Source organism: Grus americana, chromosome 2, assembly GCF_028858705.1.
Source record: "Grus americana isolate bGruAme1 chromosome 2, bGruAme1.mat, whole genome shotgun sequence".
Classification (NCBI taxonomy): Eukaryota; Metazoa; Chordata; class Aves; order Gruiformes; family Gruidae; genus Grus; species Grus americana.
The window spans coordinates 140,652,292-140,672,452 of NC_072853.1; the positions used below are offsets into that span (position 1 = coordinate 140,652,292).

At 37.3% G+C, this 20,161-nt stretch overlaps 1 protein-coding gene across 6 annotated transcripts in view; it reads left to right on the forward strand.

Moving 5' to 3' along the window:
• ICA1 (islet cell autoantigen 1) overlaps positions 1-20,161 on the forward strand; it is a 73,074-nt gene that overhangs the window by 39,288 nt on the left and 13,625 nt on the right. For all 6 annotated transcript variants that reach the window (XM_054816171.1, XM_054816173.1, XM_054816168.1 and 3 more), the window contains exons 7-10: positions 6,968-7,093; positions 7,281-7,379; positions 14,884-14,978; positions 17,021-17,070. In XM_054816171.1, coding sequence (XP_054672146.1) covers positions 6,968-7,093; positions 7,281-7,379; positions 14,884-14,978; positions 17,021-17,070 — 370 coding nt within the window. The remainder of the gene's footprint in view (positions 1-6,967; positions 7,094-7,280; positions 7,380-14,883; positions 14,979-17,020; positions 17,071-20,161) is intronic.

Below are 20,161 nucleotides of genomic sequence, written 5' to 3' on the forward strand. Positions count from 1 at the left end.
TTACAGCTGTTATTTTGTCTCCCATTCTGATCACAGAGGTGGATGAAAAATCCTGGTTTTGACTGAATAATCTTATTTTTTGAGAAGGAAAACTAAGCATAAGAATGCAAATTCAAATAGGGTAGGACTGTGAAAATAGCTAAAAATGTAGCTGGTTTGAATGACAAAGTTTGTATGAAAGGTGCCGGGTTTGGGGGAATAACACTTCAGTTTATAGTGTGACTTTTTACTACTACTTTTCTCTAGACGGCTTCGTTGTACTATAAGGAGAGCAAAATACATGTTAAAATCATGGAGATTTGATTATTCTGACTAGAAACAAAATATGTTGTGATTAAAGGAAAAAAAACTTTACCAGTGTACGATGACTTTATGGTCCTGTTTGTAGACAATTGCTGTTTCAGATCAAGTTGTTTGGCAGAAAAACGTGATTGTTCTTGGTCCCAGTAAATACAGTGAAATGCTGCTACTGCTACACCAGTCCATATTAAGCTGCATTTCTCTATATTCTCTTATGGAGTGTTATAGCATTGCTTCTGCCTTTTTTTTTCTTGGGTTTTGTTTTGGTGTTTTCTCTGTATGTTAGCACTCTTCCTCTTTGCTTACATTCAGTTCCAGTACTGTCATGAACATGCTGCAGCCTCCAGTGAGAAATCTGAACAGATGAATTAGATGCTTCAATGAAATCTAAAATCTCTGGGTAATTATGGCAGGTAATTTGCTAGTAGATATTTGCAGTTATTTGAGTAGGTACTGATTTCATTGGATCATGTTGGATATCACCGTGTTTTGGTTGAATATTTAGTTTGTTTCGCACCATGAATGTTTCAGCCACTAGAAAAATGGCCTTTAGTGGCTGAAAAGACTTTGTGCTGTATTGTATTTTGTGATAGGCTTGCCTTAATCCAGTCAACATATAATGACAGTTTTCTACCACTTCAGGACACTAGAAAGTTGTCCCTGTTTCCTTTCCAGAATCTTTATCTCTTGCAATGCAGCTAGCCTAATACGTGTTTAATTCAGCTTTCACTTATCTACTGTCTTTCCACATGAATTTGCTGATACATTTAAACTACCTCGACACAGGACACGTATGTTTTCGACAGCCATTTCAAAGTGTTATTTGCTTGTACTGCTGTAGCGAGTGGGAATCTGAGTCACAGGTAGCAGGTCCGCTCTGCTAGTCTTGCATAGGAAGAGAAGAAAAAGGCAGTCGGTACGGTAGGTATACCTGCAGTTTTTTCTCTACTCACATAAGAGGAGACATAACTTCTCTTTCAAAGCTGACATATTGGTTGTTCTTTTGTGGTGGAAAGGCAGAACGTACTTTGGTTGCTTTCCAGAGCAAGACAGGTAGAACTGCAATGGTAATTAAGTCCTTTATATGAATTGCAACATGACTGCAAATTTGCCTAATCAAGCTTAATAGGATGAGGTGCATAGGGATGCATGTACAAGCGCAGATGATCATAATTAAGTCTAAAATGGCAAATTTAAGAAATGTGTCATTGGAACTCGTTATGTACTCTAAGTTATCTAAATTCATATCTCAAGACTAGTTTCATTTCTTGAAATCTGATGTACATCTGCTCAGCTTCAGACCTGAGAGATATTATATGGATCTGTTACGCTGTCCAAGTAGTTTTCCTTTTTAGCTAGACATTTCTCACTTTATAAATTTCATCTCCTAAAATTAATTTTTATCAGTGTTTCTCATCAGATCATAAATGAAGATTTTAATGACCAGGGCAGAAGCAGATGAACAGAAGTGTGCTACCTCTTCTTTAACCATTGTTCTTACGTATTATTCCTAAAAGTTGACGGAGCAGAGATTAATGAATGCAATAAATACTATTACAACCCAAGGGAACAGTTGAGTCAAAGTATAGTCTGCAAAATGTAGAACATATCCATGTACGCTGAAATCAGGTTTAGTGCTGTGCAAGATGTTGGAAGTCCTTGCATTGCACATGGAAAAGTTTAGTTACAGGCATTATTTTGTATAAAACATTACCTTTTCTGTTCTCTGACTAACCAGCATCAATCTTGAATTAAAAAAAAAAAAAAAAAAATCAGTAAGTGCTTATATATGCTCATGTAAAAGGGTAATGGGTGCTCCTTGTCATAACACCACTCAGGCTATGAAGTTATTACAGTTCCGTGGGAACTGAGAATCCAGTTCCTTATGCTTTCTGTTCTATATGCAGAAATGCTGTAAGATACACTATGCACTAAATACTTTGTCCTCAAGCTACAGCCTACTTGAGTTTCATGTAGTCTTTACAACGATCAGGTATGCCAGAAGGTGCTATGCTTATTTAATGCAGAGATTTGTACAGATTCCATCTGCTGGTAGAGTTTACCCAGAGCCCCCAACAGGAAGGTTTGCTGTATTCCAGGCATTTTTCCCTCTTGATTTACTTACCCCCCTCCTTCCAGCCTATACACACGCTGTGCATGCTTTTCAGATCGAGTAAGTGAGAGGTTGGGTGACAAATTAGACTGGAAGCATCTGTTTCTGCTTCTATGTTGGAAATGCTGAGACAAAAATATACCGTATGTAAAGTGAATTAACGCATTTATCCAACATAAGTTCATTTTGGAGATGATGCTTCACTAGCTGAATTGTCCCTGAAATTGGGTACTACCGAAAATAAGTTTTGCATTTTATGGCAGGCTAAAAGAAACTAATAACACAGATGTACTGTGGAGGACATAAAGATTCCTTGAAAATACATGAAAAATCTGGTTTTTAGTAACTGAACATACTGAATAGGGTTTTTTAACTGGGTTTGAACATTTGGGGTTTTTAATGTTAGCACTCTTGAAGATTGGGACTTTTCTGTTTGAATATAGGTTTAGGAACCTGTGTTAGCAAATATTTACCCTTACAATCAAGCATACCAGAATCTGACTTTCAAGCTCCCAGGATTTAGGATTTAAACATACATTTATTTATTTACTTTTTTCTTTTAGTCTTTTAAAATTATTTCAGTTTTATATGGTATCTTGCAGTTTATCAAGCTATTGATTTAATAAGGTATTGCTTTCCAAATTTACATTTTCTTATGTGCTATCTTTAAAGATTTCTATTCCATACATATTGTACTTAGATGTTTGCATTGGGAAATTAAAAGCAGGTTGCTCCAGGTCGTTGCTTAGAAAAAGATGAAGAGTATGTCAGTAGTACCATAAGATTTTCTTGTACAGCATAAACCTCACAACTACCACCTACAGTTTCAGATGCTTAGGAGCTCTTTCATTGTAAAATGTCCAAGTTGCATTTGGATCGATGCAGTTATCTTAGTAAAATCCTGACACTTTTCAGACGAGGATTTTGAAGAAATTTTGTAAGTTCAGCTTTAATGAATGTGAATAAAAATTTGCTGGACTGAGATCACAATGAGGTCCTGTTTCTCATGTCTTAGAAAGTAATTGCAGAGAAAGGAGAAGATTAGTATGTATTACATCAGCTTTCCCTTGAGTAGAAAACGAAAGGTTCATTCTGATAACTTGTGTGGTATTAAATAGATTATACTTTGTAAGCACTAAGGTTTTATACCTAATTCCTGAAGCACAAGTAATCTTAAAAGATGTCTAATAATAATTTGAATTGAAAATGCATTTATTGGCACACATAAAAGGCAAAAGGTCATGCTGATGTAGTATGTGGTGTTCTTATTGGCTGTCCTGCACCACTGCTGCAAAATGGAGATTACATGTGCTCAATACATTTTCAGTATATCAAAAAAGCTGAAAAGCGTCCTTAGTTTAATAGTTCTCATAGTATCACATCTTCCCTGGTTGGCAAGAGAAATGCGTGGCATTTGGTAACACAGCATTAAGTATTTTGAATCATCTGTTATGAGTGTGTCAAACCTATAGGTTTGTATTCCACGTTGTGTTGTGGATCGCCTCTCTATGAGCGCTCCAGCTTTTAAAAGAGATACTAGTTACATGTTCGGTTAAGTGCTGACATTGTTTCTTGGTAACTATCCCTGAAGACTGTATGCAGGAAGAATACAACTCAAACTTTACAGGTTTTTTGGTTTGGGGTTTTTTTCTGTTAAGGAGTTAGAGTTATGAGGTAGACCCACATCCCAGTCTGTTGTATAAAGTCCTTGTGCAGACTTGCAATTGCAGAAATTAATAATTACATTTATGAGTACTTTTTTTCTTGTGGCCCACCACCTCTGACAGAGTATGTATACTACCCTGAACTAACATTCTTTGCCCACTTGGGCTATCAGTCTACACAGCCACAGCTGTTCTTTCACCAGTGCTATGATATACTGAACAGGAAAAAGATTCTGATCTCAGCTGCACCATTGTAAAATATAGCTTTATATTTGACACATTTCCACTGACATCAGTTGAATTTCTCTGGATTTTCATGGCTGTAACTGAGATCAGCATTTAGTCTCAAATCTCACTAGGTTTTTCAAAGCCCTACAACATGTCTTACTTAAATACCTTTCTGTTGTAGCAATTCTTGCTGGTAAAAGATGTAGGTAATCTCGTGTTTGGATTTCAGTTAGAAATTCTTTGTTGCATAGGCCCATGATTTTCTTCACAATTCTCCTTTTTAGACCGAAGTTGTAAATCTGTTCTCTCAGTCACTCGCAGCTAAAGCAAATTGAGGATTTGAAGACCTAATGCAGGACAAAGGTGTTTTATCCAGCACTGAAAAAAGCTTCCACACTCCTGCTACTGCTCCCATCCTCCTCCATTGCTGCTTAATTTTAGAGGCCCGTAAGCTCTTTACCCACCTGCTGTTTTGACTAGACAATTGTGCATGGGATGGGACTCCTGGCACGGATAGCATAGTGCCTCACTCAGGTTTCCACTAGGCACAAGCTAAAAGAAATAGTGTAGAGTCCCTTGAGGGTCCCAAACTAAGAGGCAGCCTCAGCTCATGCCAGTGTAGTTCCAACTGGGGAAGGCTTTTCACAAAATACTGTACTTTGTAGGAAGATATCTTGGAAGTAGCTGCTCCTTGCTTTTTATATCATAGCTTAGCATTTGTCATGCTTGCCTAAGGAGTGGAAGCCATGGGAGCAATTTCCTCCTTCCTGAGGGAATTAAAATCTGTCTCCACCTCACCAAAACATCTCCTAGCTACCCAAGAACTCTTCCAGCTCTGGACACTCCTCTTGGCTTAAAACTCTTCAATATGCAAAAACAACAAAGCAAGTCATCAGTAAGATGCTGTAGTCTTGTGGTTAGAGCACTGGAACAGGTCAGAAGTTTGAGATGTAGCTGTTATTACCAGAACTCAAGATTTATTCATTGATTGCTTGGTGTAATATGTGGACTTATCCTGGAAGACTTCCCCTTCTAGGTGAATGCACTAAATACAAAGCTATTTTATAAACGTAGAGTATCACTGCTGTTTCTGTACAAAAAAAGAAAAAGTAATTTTTTTCTAGGCATCATAGTTTTCTACAATTAAAATCTCACCTGTGAGATGCTGCACTTATCAGAATTTTTTAATTACAGTAGTTTCTTCAATATGAATATATCAGACATGTGATATGTGCAACCCTGTTACATTACTTATGCAGAGCTGATCTGATCAGTGAAAAAGTTGCCATGTATCGAGCAACTTAAGGGTTCCACAATTTTTGTGAGTAGGTTATCTGATGAATTTGCAGAGCACATCTTTTGCTGTTTTTCTGCCTGGTTGGAAGTCTTACATATTCTAAGTGAGTTTGGGAAAATAAGATTAGAAATATGGTAACCCTCACGTTTCAGGTTGCATTATGAGGTATGTATGTGTCCTTACCGCCCAAGAAGCACAGGTACTTGCTGCAATGTTCTGGATTCGCTTCTGAAGATCAGGACTATACAAGTTTGTCAGATCTTGTTTGATTGAGTCTGCATGTTCTGAACAAAATCAGTTTACTCTCCGAGTTAGGCAAGGAAAGGAAAGGAAAGGAAATGTATTTAATTTGCATTCAGTGGGTTTTTTCCACTGTCAAGGTGTTTTGGGCTAAACTTTTTATTATAACTGTGAAAGAGTTATAGGAAAATCATCATGTTTTGTGGTTTGATTGTTTCTCATTTCCTTGGAAGAAATACAAATTTTCTATACAAATTTTGTTATAAACAAATTTGTTTTGTTAATATAGTATTAGGGTAGTGTACAAAGCTGTCATAAAAATGGAGGATCTTGAGTACTAACCGCTTACATCAACTTTCTACCCTGATACCTGATCATGAGAATACCAGTATTGTTGTCAAATATGTGTGGCTTCTGTAACGGACAGTGTCTTGTATCAACTTAGCAGGTAGTAGAAGAGTAATTTGAAAATGTAAAACGCTTTGAAACTGAAATTGTTTGCTCATAAGAAAAGGAGCCTTGATATTTTTCTTACAGCAATCAACAGGAAAAGCACTCCATTTTAGAAGGAAAACTTTAATGAGTGAAATTTTTGTAGCAGTTCGAAGTCATTGAAGTGCTGTATTGTCAGCAAGAGTTGCAGATCAACTTTACAGTTTGTCATTGTAATTTGTCTCCTACTTTAGGTACATGGAGACATCTCTGCTTGTGCGCCCTGTATGTTATGTAGTAAACTTTTAGTTCCAGTTTTGTTGGTCAGCCTTTGAATTGGTATTTCTGTAAAGAGATACCAAAATGAGTATATTTTCCAATTATTATCTTCTCAGTATATATTGAGTACTAATATCCATCTTATAAAGAGGGGTTAGAAAACAAAAGTTCTTCACTGAATATATTAGAAAAATAGTAACATAGAAGCTAGCAAGAGCCATATTTTAGCATATATCAGCCTGCTATATCTTAGTTTCAGTGGGATTGGTGCTACAATAAAGTTCTATATTTATTGAGTCTGTATGGTTGTCTGATTTCCCCAAAAGTTGTATTAGTTTGCTCTTTTATGAAGCAGGAGTAGAAAAGCAGAGGAAAAAAAAATCACTGCATAAACAATTGTCCCTTTGTTTGAAGGTTCAAGCTCAAGTGCGACATGCAAAACTCAACTTTGACAAACTGAAGACTGATGTCTGTCAAAAAGTGGACCTTTTGGGAGCGAGCAGATGCAACCTCCTTTCTCACGTGTTAACAACATATCAGGTATCCAAAGAAAATGTTGACATCCAAAAGAAAGATTTCCTGTTAATGTATGTTTTTAAGAGGTTACTATGGCAATATTCAACTGTAAGAATATATAAGTTGTTTTGGAGGGGAAATGTGAAATTTGCACTGAAAACAGATTGATGTTAAAGCAAATGCTGCATTGAAATTTTATCCTACCTTACAGACAACACTTCTTCATTTTTGGGAAAAAACTTCGCACACGATGGCAGCCATCCATGAAAGTTTCAAAGGTTATCAGCCATATGAATTCACTATGTTAAAGGTAAGGGATATATAGGTATGTTTGTTTGCCCAGTGATAACAAGTAAGAGATCATGCAAGGATGTAGAAAGCACACATTCATATTTTGTCCATATATTGTCTGACAGTTTTTTCCCTGTCCTGTCTTTTAATTTAAATACAGATTTTCTGTTTAATGCACTTCTGGCTAGGAAGATCAAAAACTGCATATAGAGTGCAGAGACTTAAGGAATTATTTCAAAGGAAGACATTATTCAGGGCTGCACTTAAGTATGTGTTTAAGTGCTAACTGCGATTATTCCTAAAGAATCATAAGATCCAGCAGAATTAGGGATTTATGTTGCAAAATCCCACAAGACAATTAATACTATTTTGCCTTTGCATCTGTTTTTAAAAACTCACACTCTTTAAGAACACCTTATTGGACTGAATATAAGTATGTAGTTGCTCAGGATTCCCACAGCTGTACTCAGACTTTTTAACCCTTCACTGCTCTGGGAGATACTGTTTTGCTTGACTAGTGATATTTGCTGATCCTTTGTAATCTTTCAGCATAGAATATGTGCAATATCTGACTGAACTCTGAGTTCATTTTGCCAAGTATCTAAAAAGAATCACTCAGCATTGTGTATTTTTCTGGTCATGCCTGCCCGTGCAGATGAAGTTGCTTTGCTCATTGCAATTCAAGGTTCAGTAGAGGAAAGGGAAAACAGTGAAAAGATCAGTTATTCCCATAGACTTCTTTGTCCTGTAGTTACTTTGTGCAATGTAATCACTATGTGATTGGCTGATCCTATTTGCATGGAAGGAAATATCACATTTGTCTGAAGGAGGTCTGACAGAAGGGTTACCATGAGGAGGAAAGTGAGGAATGAACGGCTTGTGGCAAAGCCACTGTTTACTTGGGGAGACAACCCAGTTTGAAAACGATTACAAGTCATAGCCTCAATCCATGAAACGCTTGTGCATTATAACACACAGAAGTGGAAGTTAGGCTGCATTATGCTATATAGCCTGTGGCTACCCCAGAGGTCCTGGAAAAGAAGCACCTGAAGGTATAAAGTTTAATTCACCCCAGACTACCAAACTTGTCTGTACATGACTATGCTATATTTAAAGATGTTTTCTAGAATGTGGGTTTGGACGGAGCAGTTTCTGAACTTTGAAGTGCATAAAGCTTGAAACATCACAACAGACCAAACAAACAAGCAAATTTCAAGCACAATCTCTCCTGATTGAGGACAAAAATAAAAGGAGGCTTATAAACTGTTTCATCTTACCCAGCCTCTGAAGAATCCTGTCTTGCAGGAGAAGTCCTCGTTTGCTATGAAGTTAACATAACTAAGCTTCTTTCTTCAATAGTCCACATCATGGAAGATGGGTTTTAGCCAGAACTTATGTCCAGATTTCAGCAGGAGACAGTTGGGCATAGTTATCTTGACATTGCTAGTAATTGCCTACAGACTCACCAATTAAACTCCAAACCAGAAAAGAAAGTCCCTTTTATTTCCCCACCATTGTCTCGCACTGCAACAATGTCTAGTTCACAGCCTGGGTTTAGCACAGCTCGGGAGCCCAGGTACCATGCTGATGGGCTGTTCTCATAACTTCCCAATGTTAGAAGGTTTCTGAGGAATTTTTTCTCTTTGCTTTGATACAAACCAATTTCAGTCTAATTTGTGTAGGTAGCCCATATCGTTGGTGGGTATTTATTCTTTATTATCTTTTATATCTAAAAATATGATTATTTGAACAAGGCATGATGTTTCAAAATGTATAGTAACATTTGGACACCTTGGAGAGAAACTTGTACAGAAAATGCACCTGTTCTGAAGTGTGAAGTACCATTGTGATGGAGGATGACAGAGATTTGGGGATGCTTGTCATCTTCTGAACTTCCTCCTGTGAAAGATTTCAGTATAACCTGAATTTGAATTAGGTTGGGAATCTGATGAAGAAATGCAATCTATATTAAGTACACGCATCTGTAACAAGCGCTCCCTTGAAGCAAAAAGTAACTGTGAAAATGGTTATGAATATTGTAGTGTCCTTAGGATGCAGCCTAACTTTGTTATGAGACTTTTAACCATTTTTATTGCTGGCCTCCTGCATGGAAAAGATGCAATTTCCTGTTTTTGCAGTGATAATGTGTGCTGAGAAACAATCCTAATCGGGAGGTAGTTTTATTCTACAGAATTTCATGGAAGTCTGTGCTTTCAGAAAACAGCTGCTTGGAATAAGACTATGTTACTGCCTTTTAGTATCAGTTCTTCATTTCTTTCGGTCTCTAGAATGTGGGATTATTTTCTATACCAAAGTCTCCTCCATGATCTCTCTTCCCCCAATCAGTATTTTCTGTTTGTTTACATTAAATGATTGCTAAGGAGATTAAATCAATATCTGGTGGTCGCATCAGGTGAGATTCTGTTGCCTAAGAGAATAGATCTGTGTTGCTGTTTCAGGTGCCTCACCAGGGTAAGTCACCTCACCTCTACTTGTCATTTCTGAAGGGTGTGGGACTCCCACAAGTCCCGTGTCTTCTCTGCTAGACCTGAGTGTGGAATGACAATGGATGTTTATGGTTAGGGATCTGATCCCTACCAGTCATATCATATGTTCCTGCCAGAGTAACTATATATTAAGAAGGAGCTGCAAGCTAATTCTACATTGAGATTACATGGTGTTATTTTTTTTTTTTTTTTTTATGTAGTATCATAAATGGCTATAGCTGATCTAGGGTAGTTTCTGATGGAGAAACTTTTGGTCTAAAAATGTACCCAATGAAGATGCTGTGTCTGCTGTTGACTTTATGCATTAAAAATAATCAGAATACATAAGTGATTAAAACATACATAAAATATTTCAACATGCCCATTTCTGCGTTTAATCGGGAGTTACCCCGTTTAGAATATTTTTCCCTGTCTTATATCTTAAAAGGCATCTTTCCTAAAAGACAATTTTGATTTTGGTCCTTGCAAACCATTTTTGTCTTTTACAATTCCAGTTCTGATACTAGCAGCTTAATTTTGCTCATACAAGTGATCCTTCTGAATTAAACTAAGCATACGTGTATGTGGGATTAGTGTTTTACTTTAAAACAAGAATTTAGAGAAACTGTTAATATTTGACTTAGACGTAGATTGTCTTACTGAAAAATTAGAAGGTGCTATGTACTGGAAAATTACTGTTTGTATTTTGTAGTATGAATATATTTATGTACCAGGTTTACCTCAGGAAAGAGACTCTTAAACGTCTCTTGGGATTGTTTCTGGAAAGAAAACATTGTCTTTAGAGATGTTTGCCAAACTCCCTTAATGAAAAGCAGCCCATTTGTTTTCTTTGCTTCAGGGTATATGCTGAGAGTAGTGTGTAATTGTGCTATTGCAGCTGTATTTCCTAACTGTGAGTTTTATGCTTGACGGAAGATGATTATTAATGTGCTAACAACTTTATGTATCGTGATGTAAAAGTATCCGTTACTGTATGCATTGCTGTAATATTAAAGATGATGGGCTGCTGTTTTAGTAAAGCCTTTAAGGTTTCATTGTCTTGTAATTACCATATATCAAGTGAATTCAAATTTATTTCAGGGGCTACTTTTCATGAATAATCTCTCTTTCTAATTTCTGTCACCTTTTATTTGCCTTAGTTCCTTAAGGAATATTTAGTTGCACTTTTTACATTTTAATGCTATAATACCAAACTTCCTGAAGAGTTCCTGTGAGCCTAGAAATAATAATAGTCCTGGTAAGGGAGGCAAAAGGCATAAATCTCAGCTATCCATTTATTTCCATGCAAAGTGGAACCCTGCTGCCTGCGCTCCTTACATGGTTTAGAGAGCTCTGTCCAGACAGGTCCTACAACACTGTTGCCTTCTGCTGACTTCTGTAGTCGGGTGTCCTTTCTTTTTTTTTTTTTTTTTGTTGCACCACGACTTTACTCATAGGCAAGATTGCATAAAATTTTAGATCTCTAGGGGTTTTGGCGGGGAGGAGGGGGTGGAGTTTTTTTCTGATGAGTCTCCATGAGGAAATTCTGAGACTACCTGCTTTTCCTTTTCCCCTTCAGCTCTCCCCCCAGATGAAACATATTCAAGTTTTTGTCTCTTCAGCAGTGTTGCGCTTCTCCAAACGTGTCATGACGTCCTGGGATGTATCCCTGGCTGCCAGACTTGCCCTTTGCTGTGTTGCTTTGATTCTTTCTCAGTCAAGAGAAAGCGCATTAGTTGTCAAAGGCACTTGAGGGAACTGTGGGCAAAGCTGGGTGTGTTGTCAACATTCTGGTGATTTAACTGCAGAGGACAGATTTTGCGTGCAGTCCAGATGATCTTGGCTTGACTTGAAAGTAGCCCAGATGCAGGTGAAGGAATTTTGTGCGTGAGTAGCAGTCAGCCTTGGAATGGTGCCTGAGCTGGAACCAGAGTTAACTCTGCAGCGGAGGAACGTCTTGTCAGCTTGGATGTTTAGTCTGAGTACTGGGAGCAAGCAAAATATCACTCACTGGGTGACTTTTGGTTGTAGAGACAGACAAGATAGGCAGAGTGGATGCTTGAACTTGTTCTGCTAGCGTGTACAGTCTTACCCTCATTGTTATAGGAAAAGAGAAATAACGAAGCTAGGAAGATGGCTTTCTAACCATGTGAGAATCCTGCCTTAAACCACATACTGTTATAGCTCGTAACAAAGTCTGTGTGAGTCTAGATGAGCACCCAGAAAAGTGCTGAGAAGTTACACATTTGTCTGCTCTGAGCCAGCGAAGTCAGGATGCTTCATGCGCCCAACTGCAGTGTGCTTGCTTATCTCTGAACTCAGTCTGTGTCTTTACAGCCATGTTTAATCACTACACTTTCTAGATGATGGGACGACTTCCCTTCTTCTGATGTAACCTGAAACAATTCAGAGACTATCATAGTTTGCTATCTATGCATGTTGACAGTAGTGATCACATTATTGTGGGTTCATGTTTAGAAAATGGTTGACAATGGCTTTTTAACACTCAGTTTTATTTCATACCCATTCTCTAGCTTTTTTTAATCTTTTTAAAAAGATATCTCTGTAGCGCACACTAAGATGTGGAGTAGAGGGAGGCAGGGGAGAGGAAAATAATTTCATTATTTCCTGTTAGAATTTGAGGGAATATTGTCTGAATTAAATTGTTACATTGAATTATTGCATTAAAATACAGCTGCTGATTTTTAACAATTTTTATCATAATCTCCATTGAAACTGAAGCTGTATTTCAGAGCTATGTTTATTTTTCTAATACAGGAAATAGTAACTGCCATTATTATCATGCTGTTTCCTTCCCAAGGTACTTGTGAACTCCATTTCTATATGCTGTTTCCGTCATTCGATCACAGTCCTTTAAATATAGATTTCCTGAAACAGTCATGAAGGAAGCATCATAAAATATAGTTCCTTAAAAAGGATGCTGATTTCTCTGTGTTTTTCTTGGTGAAGATGCAGAAGATTTTACTTCTGATAATTTTCTTTGACTTCTATAATTAGGCAGTGGTTAAAGTAGTTGTATTTGTTGTTCAAAACCATTACGTCCTTGGGGCAGGCTCTGTGCTGCTGTACTTAGTGGTAGGCAGAGCACCACAATTGTTGCACCGTCACCTCCTGATTACAGTGGACCGTGTGTCCTGTTTGTAAAGGTGTCCAAGATGGTTCAAGTACCTGAAGCAGTACAGTCCCCGTACTGCAAAGCTCTGCTGTCTTTCTCTGTACTGCACTTTTGTGCAAGTATAGTGCATATTCTTAGTTTTTGAACTCTAATCCAGGTCCTCTTGGAGTCAAAGGAATAATTCCTATCAATTTTAATAGTACTAATCAACACCCAGTACAAATGCAGTTAAAGGGTAGCATATTCATTCATAGATGATCTAGCTGAGGTGGTTTAGTGTCCATTATTCAGAATCCAACAAGTGCACTTACATGGGATTCTGGTTAGCATTGTTACAGTGTCAAAAAAAAAGTGGCAACCACAGCATAAGATAAATTTCTTTAATGCCTGTATTTATTATTGCTGGTTTTGTGATCCCTCATCTTTTGACACATGATGTCTGTGGTGCTAACGGTGCTTATGACAAATTAACTTACTGAGAGGGAAAAAAAAAAATGCAACTGCAGTTTACCACAGGTTCATTAGTTTGGTTTCTAAAACACTGAAGTATACGTTCCCCCATACAGACAAGTAGTGAGCTAAGCAGAAACAGGAATGCCCCCTCTGGGGACTCATGTGTCCTGGTTGGCAGGGCAGTGCAAACAAGAACCTGTGACACGCCGGGGAATGCTTTTCTTGTAACAGATGGGCTGGGGACTCTAACTTTTATTCAATAGATGAGATGGACTTAGCGGCCACGAGGTGGGGTTTTTTTGTGTTTAGTATTCTGATGAAACATACTACCATTTTGTTAAAACCTCAGATGCAAAACCCCTGCATTTCTGTGTTCGTTAAGTTTTGCACAAAAGGAGGCTTATTTGTTTTAGCCTCAGCTTTTTGGGGGTCATGGGGAGAAGGTGGATGAGATGTACTACTAAGAATATCAGTGAGACATAAACTTAATTACAAGAGATCGGGACTGTTCACCTGAAACATGGTTGTATTTTTCAGAAACTGACTTGAACTTTGGAAAGAGGAACTTGTTTTCACCTTCATAGCAAAACCATTTGATAGAACCAAATATTCACATTGCTAACATCTGTGATTATTTAATTATGACCTTCAGTTATTTAATTTTTCATAGAGAAATCCTAATTAATGCATAACAGGGACAACCAGTAGTATATTTATTACTTTTGTAGTCTCAAAGTCAGTCTATAATGCTTTATGTGTTGGCTTGTTCACATGTCCAAATTTTGCTTATAAAAATGCTGACCGTGAAACTGCACGTTGTTATCTTGTATCATGACCTTTCAGATTGCAGAGGGACAGTAGTTTTTTATAATGCCACTGCTGGCCTCTATCTAACTAAACATCCAAAATTTTAACCCTTGTTTTCAGATTCAGGAGACAAGTAGTACCTTCCCACTACACTGCAGTTACCAAGGTTGTATGAATAGCTGTGTCAGGTAAAAAAGAGAATAAAGAAGAAGCAGTGTATGAGGAACAAACAGATGTAAAGAATTAATTTTTCTCATCTTTAAAGGAAAAAAAGGGCAAAAAAGGAGTGGGTAAAAAACAAAGCCAAACCCCCCAAATGGTAAAGAAACATGCATTTAATGCCTGCTTTGCACATGGTATAGATGGTTTTACTTAGAAATATTGGAAACAGAACATGAGTTTAGAAGTATCCAAGAGTCACCTTCTTATATAAAGTGTGTTCACGTGACTTCATTTGAATGAGTATCCTCTAGCATTTTTTATTTTGCTTGTTTGTCAGATACAGTTTTGATACAGCTCAAAACCATTCTTGCTTAATTTATGTAGATTCTGTAGTCTGGTTTGGCCTTAAATTACATGCTTTTGCTTCCCTGATTCTATTTGGTTTTCTTCTCTTTACTGATATTATGGTTATGATCTAGAGCTTACAAGATCCTGTGAATAAACTAACAGAAAAAGCAGAAAAGGAGGACCTGCAGATTGAGAGCACCGAATCCGTACAAGATCAGCAGAGTCAGTAAGTCACATGGCCAATATATTAAAATAATAAGTATTTTTGTCTATAATCTGTTTTCTGGTTGCTAAAGTCACCAAACATTTATAAATGGAAATACAGACACAGCCAGTCTGATCACAGTAGGTAATGGTAAGCTTAATAAAAGAATTCCTGAAATGTTGTAATGTGTACGTGAAAACTAATAAACTTTATGGTGAAATTAAGAGCTTTAAAAAGACCCATTAAACCTTTATGTTTTTCATCTTTCCTAGCCTTTTCATTATTTTTCAGCTTTTGCTTCATTTTTTCTTTAGTAAAAGAAATGGTAAACAACTACACATGGGAGAAGATACATGAGCATTGTATTTCTCCCTTCAGCAGCATCTCCTTTCACCTGGGAATAGGATATGGATTCCTGATTGCTTTGAGCAGCGATTAGTTTTTGTAATGTATACAGCATCAGTTTGTAATCCAATGAAGCAGTAGGTACTTAGTAAAAAGTACATCCAAGTGAGCTGATGCTATCAAGGTTTGAGTTACCTGTAGCTCTGAGGTGAGACTTATGAATGGGCTGCTATGGGGAGAGGAGAACAGGAGAACGAGATGTGATCCTTGCCCTATGGGACCATGAGGATTCAGTTGCGAGGAGATGCAGCGCTGATATAATCCTGCTGCCACCTGTTGTTTTGACTGTCCCTGGTTAAATGAAGCACCCAGCAAAGGATCAGTTGTCAAAAAGCAGAGAAGGGCTTGACTGATAATTAGTGGATTTTGCTTGGCTATTTATAATAATAGATTTTTAAAGAGTTCAGTTTTCCAGTCCTTTTACTTGTTTAGATTCAGAACCACTGACCCAAACCAGTTTATAAATTGGTCAGATGTGGTGCTATTCAGAGTAGAAAGGAGTTGGCCAAGTACCGTTTGGCAGGTGGTTGTCTCCACAGCAGGTCCTTGAATCTGCTGCATCGCATGTGACAATAATAAAGAATTTCATAAACAATTGTTTTCCTCAATGTTGAATATAAAATTCTGGAATGAATGCATGATTTATGCAAGATGTGTGCATTGGCACCTACCAGCAAATGCATCAAATGCCATGTCATGGTTGTACTTGGTTTTATTTATGGATTATTTTTTTGCTTGATTGTCATAAAACTGAGGGGAAAAAATACATCACCATTTTGTTGTCTGAAACAAACCATAAACAAACATCTAAGATTCTAAAAGAATTATACAAAACAAAGATTTTAAAATCCTCATGAACTTTCCATTCACAGTAAACATTCATTATACTAGAAGTTGACCTGAATCTAATTTTCCTCTGCTCCCTGCAAGCCTATCCTCAAGAGCAGGGAGGTGGCTCCTCCCATCCTGTCACTGGAGAAGAGGAGGAATGTTCCCACACAGTCCTCTTCACCACCACATCAGCCATGTGGCTGCTTCATTCCTTACTCGTTGAATGGCTTCACGCAAAATAATAGCAATTTGAAAGTATATATTCACTGAAGAGATTACCTTTGCATAAGAATTGCATGTAAACCGCAGCTTTTTTTCTGTCAAGAGCTTTTTCATCAACAATGCTGATTTGTTTTGAGTTTTTTTAGAAATCTGCTGACATGGGGCAAAACTCACCTTATGATTTTTAATTAGTTGCTGTTAAAAAGAGAAGTGCAAAGTGGGGTTGGGTTGGTTTTGGTGGTTTGTTTTGGGGTTTTTTGTTGGGTTTGTTGGGTTTTTTTGAAACAGTTGTACCTCCTTCATCATAGTTACGAAAGACCAAATCTGGAAAAGCAGAATACACTGTACTTTTCATTACAGAGATTTAGTTAGATTAAAAACAGAAGGGTGATATGTTTTGATAGCTGGCCTTCAATCTAATCTTTGTTTCCAACAGACATCTGCCAATGAAACAATAAAAGTTAACAGACCAACATATATAGCAAATGCAAGAGTCCATCTGAATTACTGTACATTTGTTATTGATATGATTCTGTAATGATGTGACCAAAAAGAGAAAAATGTATTATTTTCTCATTTTTTTTTTCTTATTCTTTCAAATTAAGGTTGATTTCATTAGATGAGGAGAGCCATACCAAGGAATCAAACTATTCAGGTATTTTATTTCATGTTACCATAACTTCATAAGTGCTGTAATACATGTTTTTTTCATTTCTGTTTATTTCATATATGTTCAACTTCACCCAGCAAATCCCTACAAATGCATAAAACTTAAGGCCCGGGAGATCTGTTAAACATAATCTCTTATATGCCACTGCATTTCATTTGCTTACTCCCAGATAGTTCAAATAGCTTGTCTTCCAAAGCATAATTCTTACATGGGGCATGTCCTCAGGGAAAGGATCTACAGATATTAGTAGCTGTTGAGACAAGGAAAGTACACCACTTAGGTTGCTTGTTTATTCCAGTGATTAAATATGTACTCTGTTAAAAACTTCATGAACTCAGTGGACCTTCTGCCTAAAACCTAGACAAAGTCATGCTCAGCTGCTGCCAATGACCTGGTGGGTGGTTACGACCCAGTGATACAGCCAGGCTCTAGTTGGAGGTGCACAGCGAAAGAATGGGAAGCAATGGATACAAGTGACAGGAAGGGAAATTGTGATTACATACTAGGTGTTCATGGTGAGGGTGGCGAAGTGCTGGAACAAGTGCCCAGAGGCGCTGTGGAATGTTCATCCTTGGAGTTCTTCAAGACTTGACAGGACACATCCCTGGGAAACCTGATCTAACTTCATAGCTGGCTCTACACTGACAAGGGGCTTGGACAAGATAACCCCCAGAGGTCCTTCCAGCCTAAATAATGCCATTGCTTATAGTGCAGCTTTTTCTACTAAATCAATGGAGAATCTCTTTAATATGTAATCATTTATCCTCCATGAAGGTACTTAAAAGGTACTACATTTAAATCAAGACACCTCTCACATGTTCATTTTGATAGACTAGCTAGATTGATATCTTGAAGACATCTTCTCTAGTCCTTTATTTTTTAAGGTTTTGATTCCATTCCACTTTCCAGCATCCCTTTTAAAATGGGAAATAGATAACCAGACAAGACATTTCTGATGTTGGTCTCTCCTGTCGTGTTTCTAGAAGGTGAAATCACATTCCTGTTTCTATATCCAAGAAGTATATCTCATTTTGCTGCAACATCAAGTTAGAAGCTCATATTTGAATTTGTTGTTTATCAAGACTCAGTTCCTTTTGGTCAAAGCTTTCCAGGACTTACTCTTGCTTTCTGCAGCATGGCTTACATTCCTTATTCCTAATACTTAGTGGTATTAAATTCTCCCAGCTCTGACGACAGAAACCAAATGACCACCTCTAATAGCCTGTTAGTTGTTTGCACATTTTTTTCAAGAGTGATTTTGTGTTTACTTCCAGATGACTGCTAAAGCAATTGAATAGCGATGGATATAACACTAAACCTTGCAGATCTAAACTAGAAACACTTCTACTTTGCAATTATTTCTTCTAACAACTGGTTTTTGACATCTGTTAGTTGTCATGTTCCTAATCCATTCAATATGTTCATTATAGATATTACGCGGTGCTAACTTTTTAGCTGGAAGGCTATGCAGCGCAAAATTGTTTCTAAACAAGTATATTTACCAAAGAAAGTTCATAGTTTTATCAAAGAATGAAATTAGTTGGGTTGTTTTAACTATGTCTGCTTTCCATAAAGACACCTTTTATTATAGGAGCATTTATTATGCTCATATTCTTTTTCTGAATCCCATACTGAACAGGATTCAGTTAATGTTTTGCCCAGGAGTAATGGTGAGCTACCAGCCCATAGTTACCTACAATTATTTGAGTCACCCTGTTAATTATTGTTGTTGTTTGAGTGGTTTTTGTAATAATGATACAATATTACAACTTTTCCAGTGTTTTGAAGTTTCACCCATTTTGCAATTAATTAGATCAGATATCTCTTTGATGAGATATTTTAATATTCTTGGATACAAAATCTGACTTACATTTTCTTAGCAGATGTTTTCTAGAATCTAAGTTACTTATGGGCTGTAAAATATTTCACCATCGTTCATAATATAAATACCTTGTTCTGTCTCTTTCTCCATCGCCCCTAAAAGGAACTGAAGTATTTTGGAATACTTCTGCCTGCTCTGCTAAATTTTTCCATCTCCATACACTAGTGGGTCTGTGCCATTGCTAAGGTTTGGGGTTTTTTTCTTAAAGTACTCTGCACGTACTAAAGTAATACAGACGTAGTGCTACTAGTGATGGAGCTGTGTTTCTTCTTAGTTTTCCTCATCGACTACTTCTACTTCATAACTTCCAATTTTTTATCATTTGCTCTGCATTTTCCCTTAATATATGGTGGATGTCTTTAAGATTGGCTCCAGCATGTTTCCTGCTGAACTAGGGCAGGCTTTCAGCAACAGTCATACTTTTTTCATTACAGAATTGTGGCCATCCATATCTCGCCTTTCATGAACTTCTCTTTCTTATTTTTTTCCTCTTTGCTAGTCAGTTTAGGGTTGGGGTTTTCCCCTTTAGCTTTGTGCATTGTCCTTTTATGGAAGCATCATGTGTATTTGTCCATGTGTGTTTATGCCTCTCCTATCTATATCTATATAGAGTGTAATCAAATCTGATCATGGGTCCTTAAATGACCAGCTGATTCTAGTGCTGGTAGCACATTTCCGTCATTGTCCTAGCAAAGCCTTGTTAAAATAATATGATTCAAACAGCAAGCTGTTCTGTTTCATTTCATTCTGAACACACCTTGAATTTTCTCTTGAAAGAGTTTGGCATTCAATTTTTATTCCCCCATAGAGAATTTTATTTCTCCTTTCCAGCCTCAAATTTGAGGCTTCCAGCAGATCTGCCTTCCAGTTCTGGCAATACCGTGACCGACCCCTTCATTTGCCTTTAGAGCTACAGACTTTCTTGTCTAGGAGCTAGGTTTACTCAATAGTTAATGGGGAGAGAAAGGCATGTTCAGCAGATAACTCATCCCTCCTGCTTTGCTACATATCTTAAATGGAATTAATCACCTGAAGGAGGTGTCTTTCTCATCACTGATAGATGGAATCTAGATGATTGTTTTGACTCCATGTCTAATCTAAGAAACTTGCTCAGAACTTGAGGTAGTTACAGTTGGGGCAGGGTGATGTTTTTTCACCTATAACCCTCAGCTATACATTTTCCCTCCCATTGGT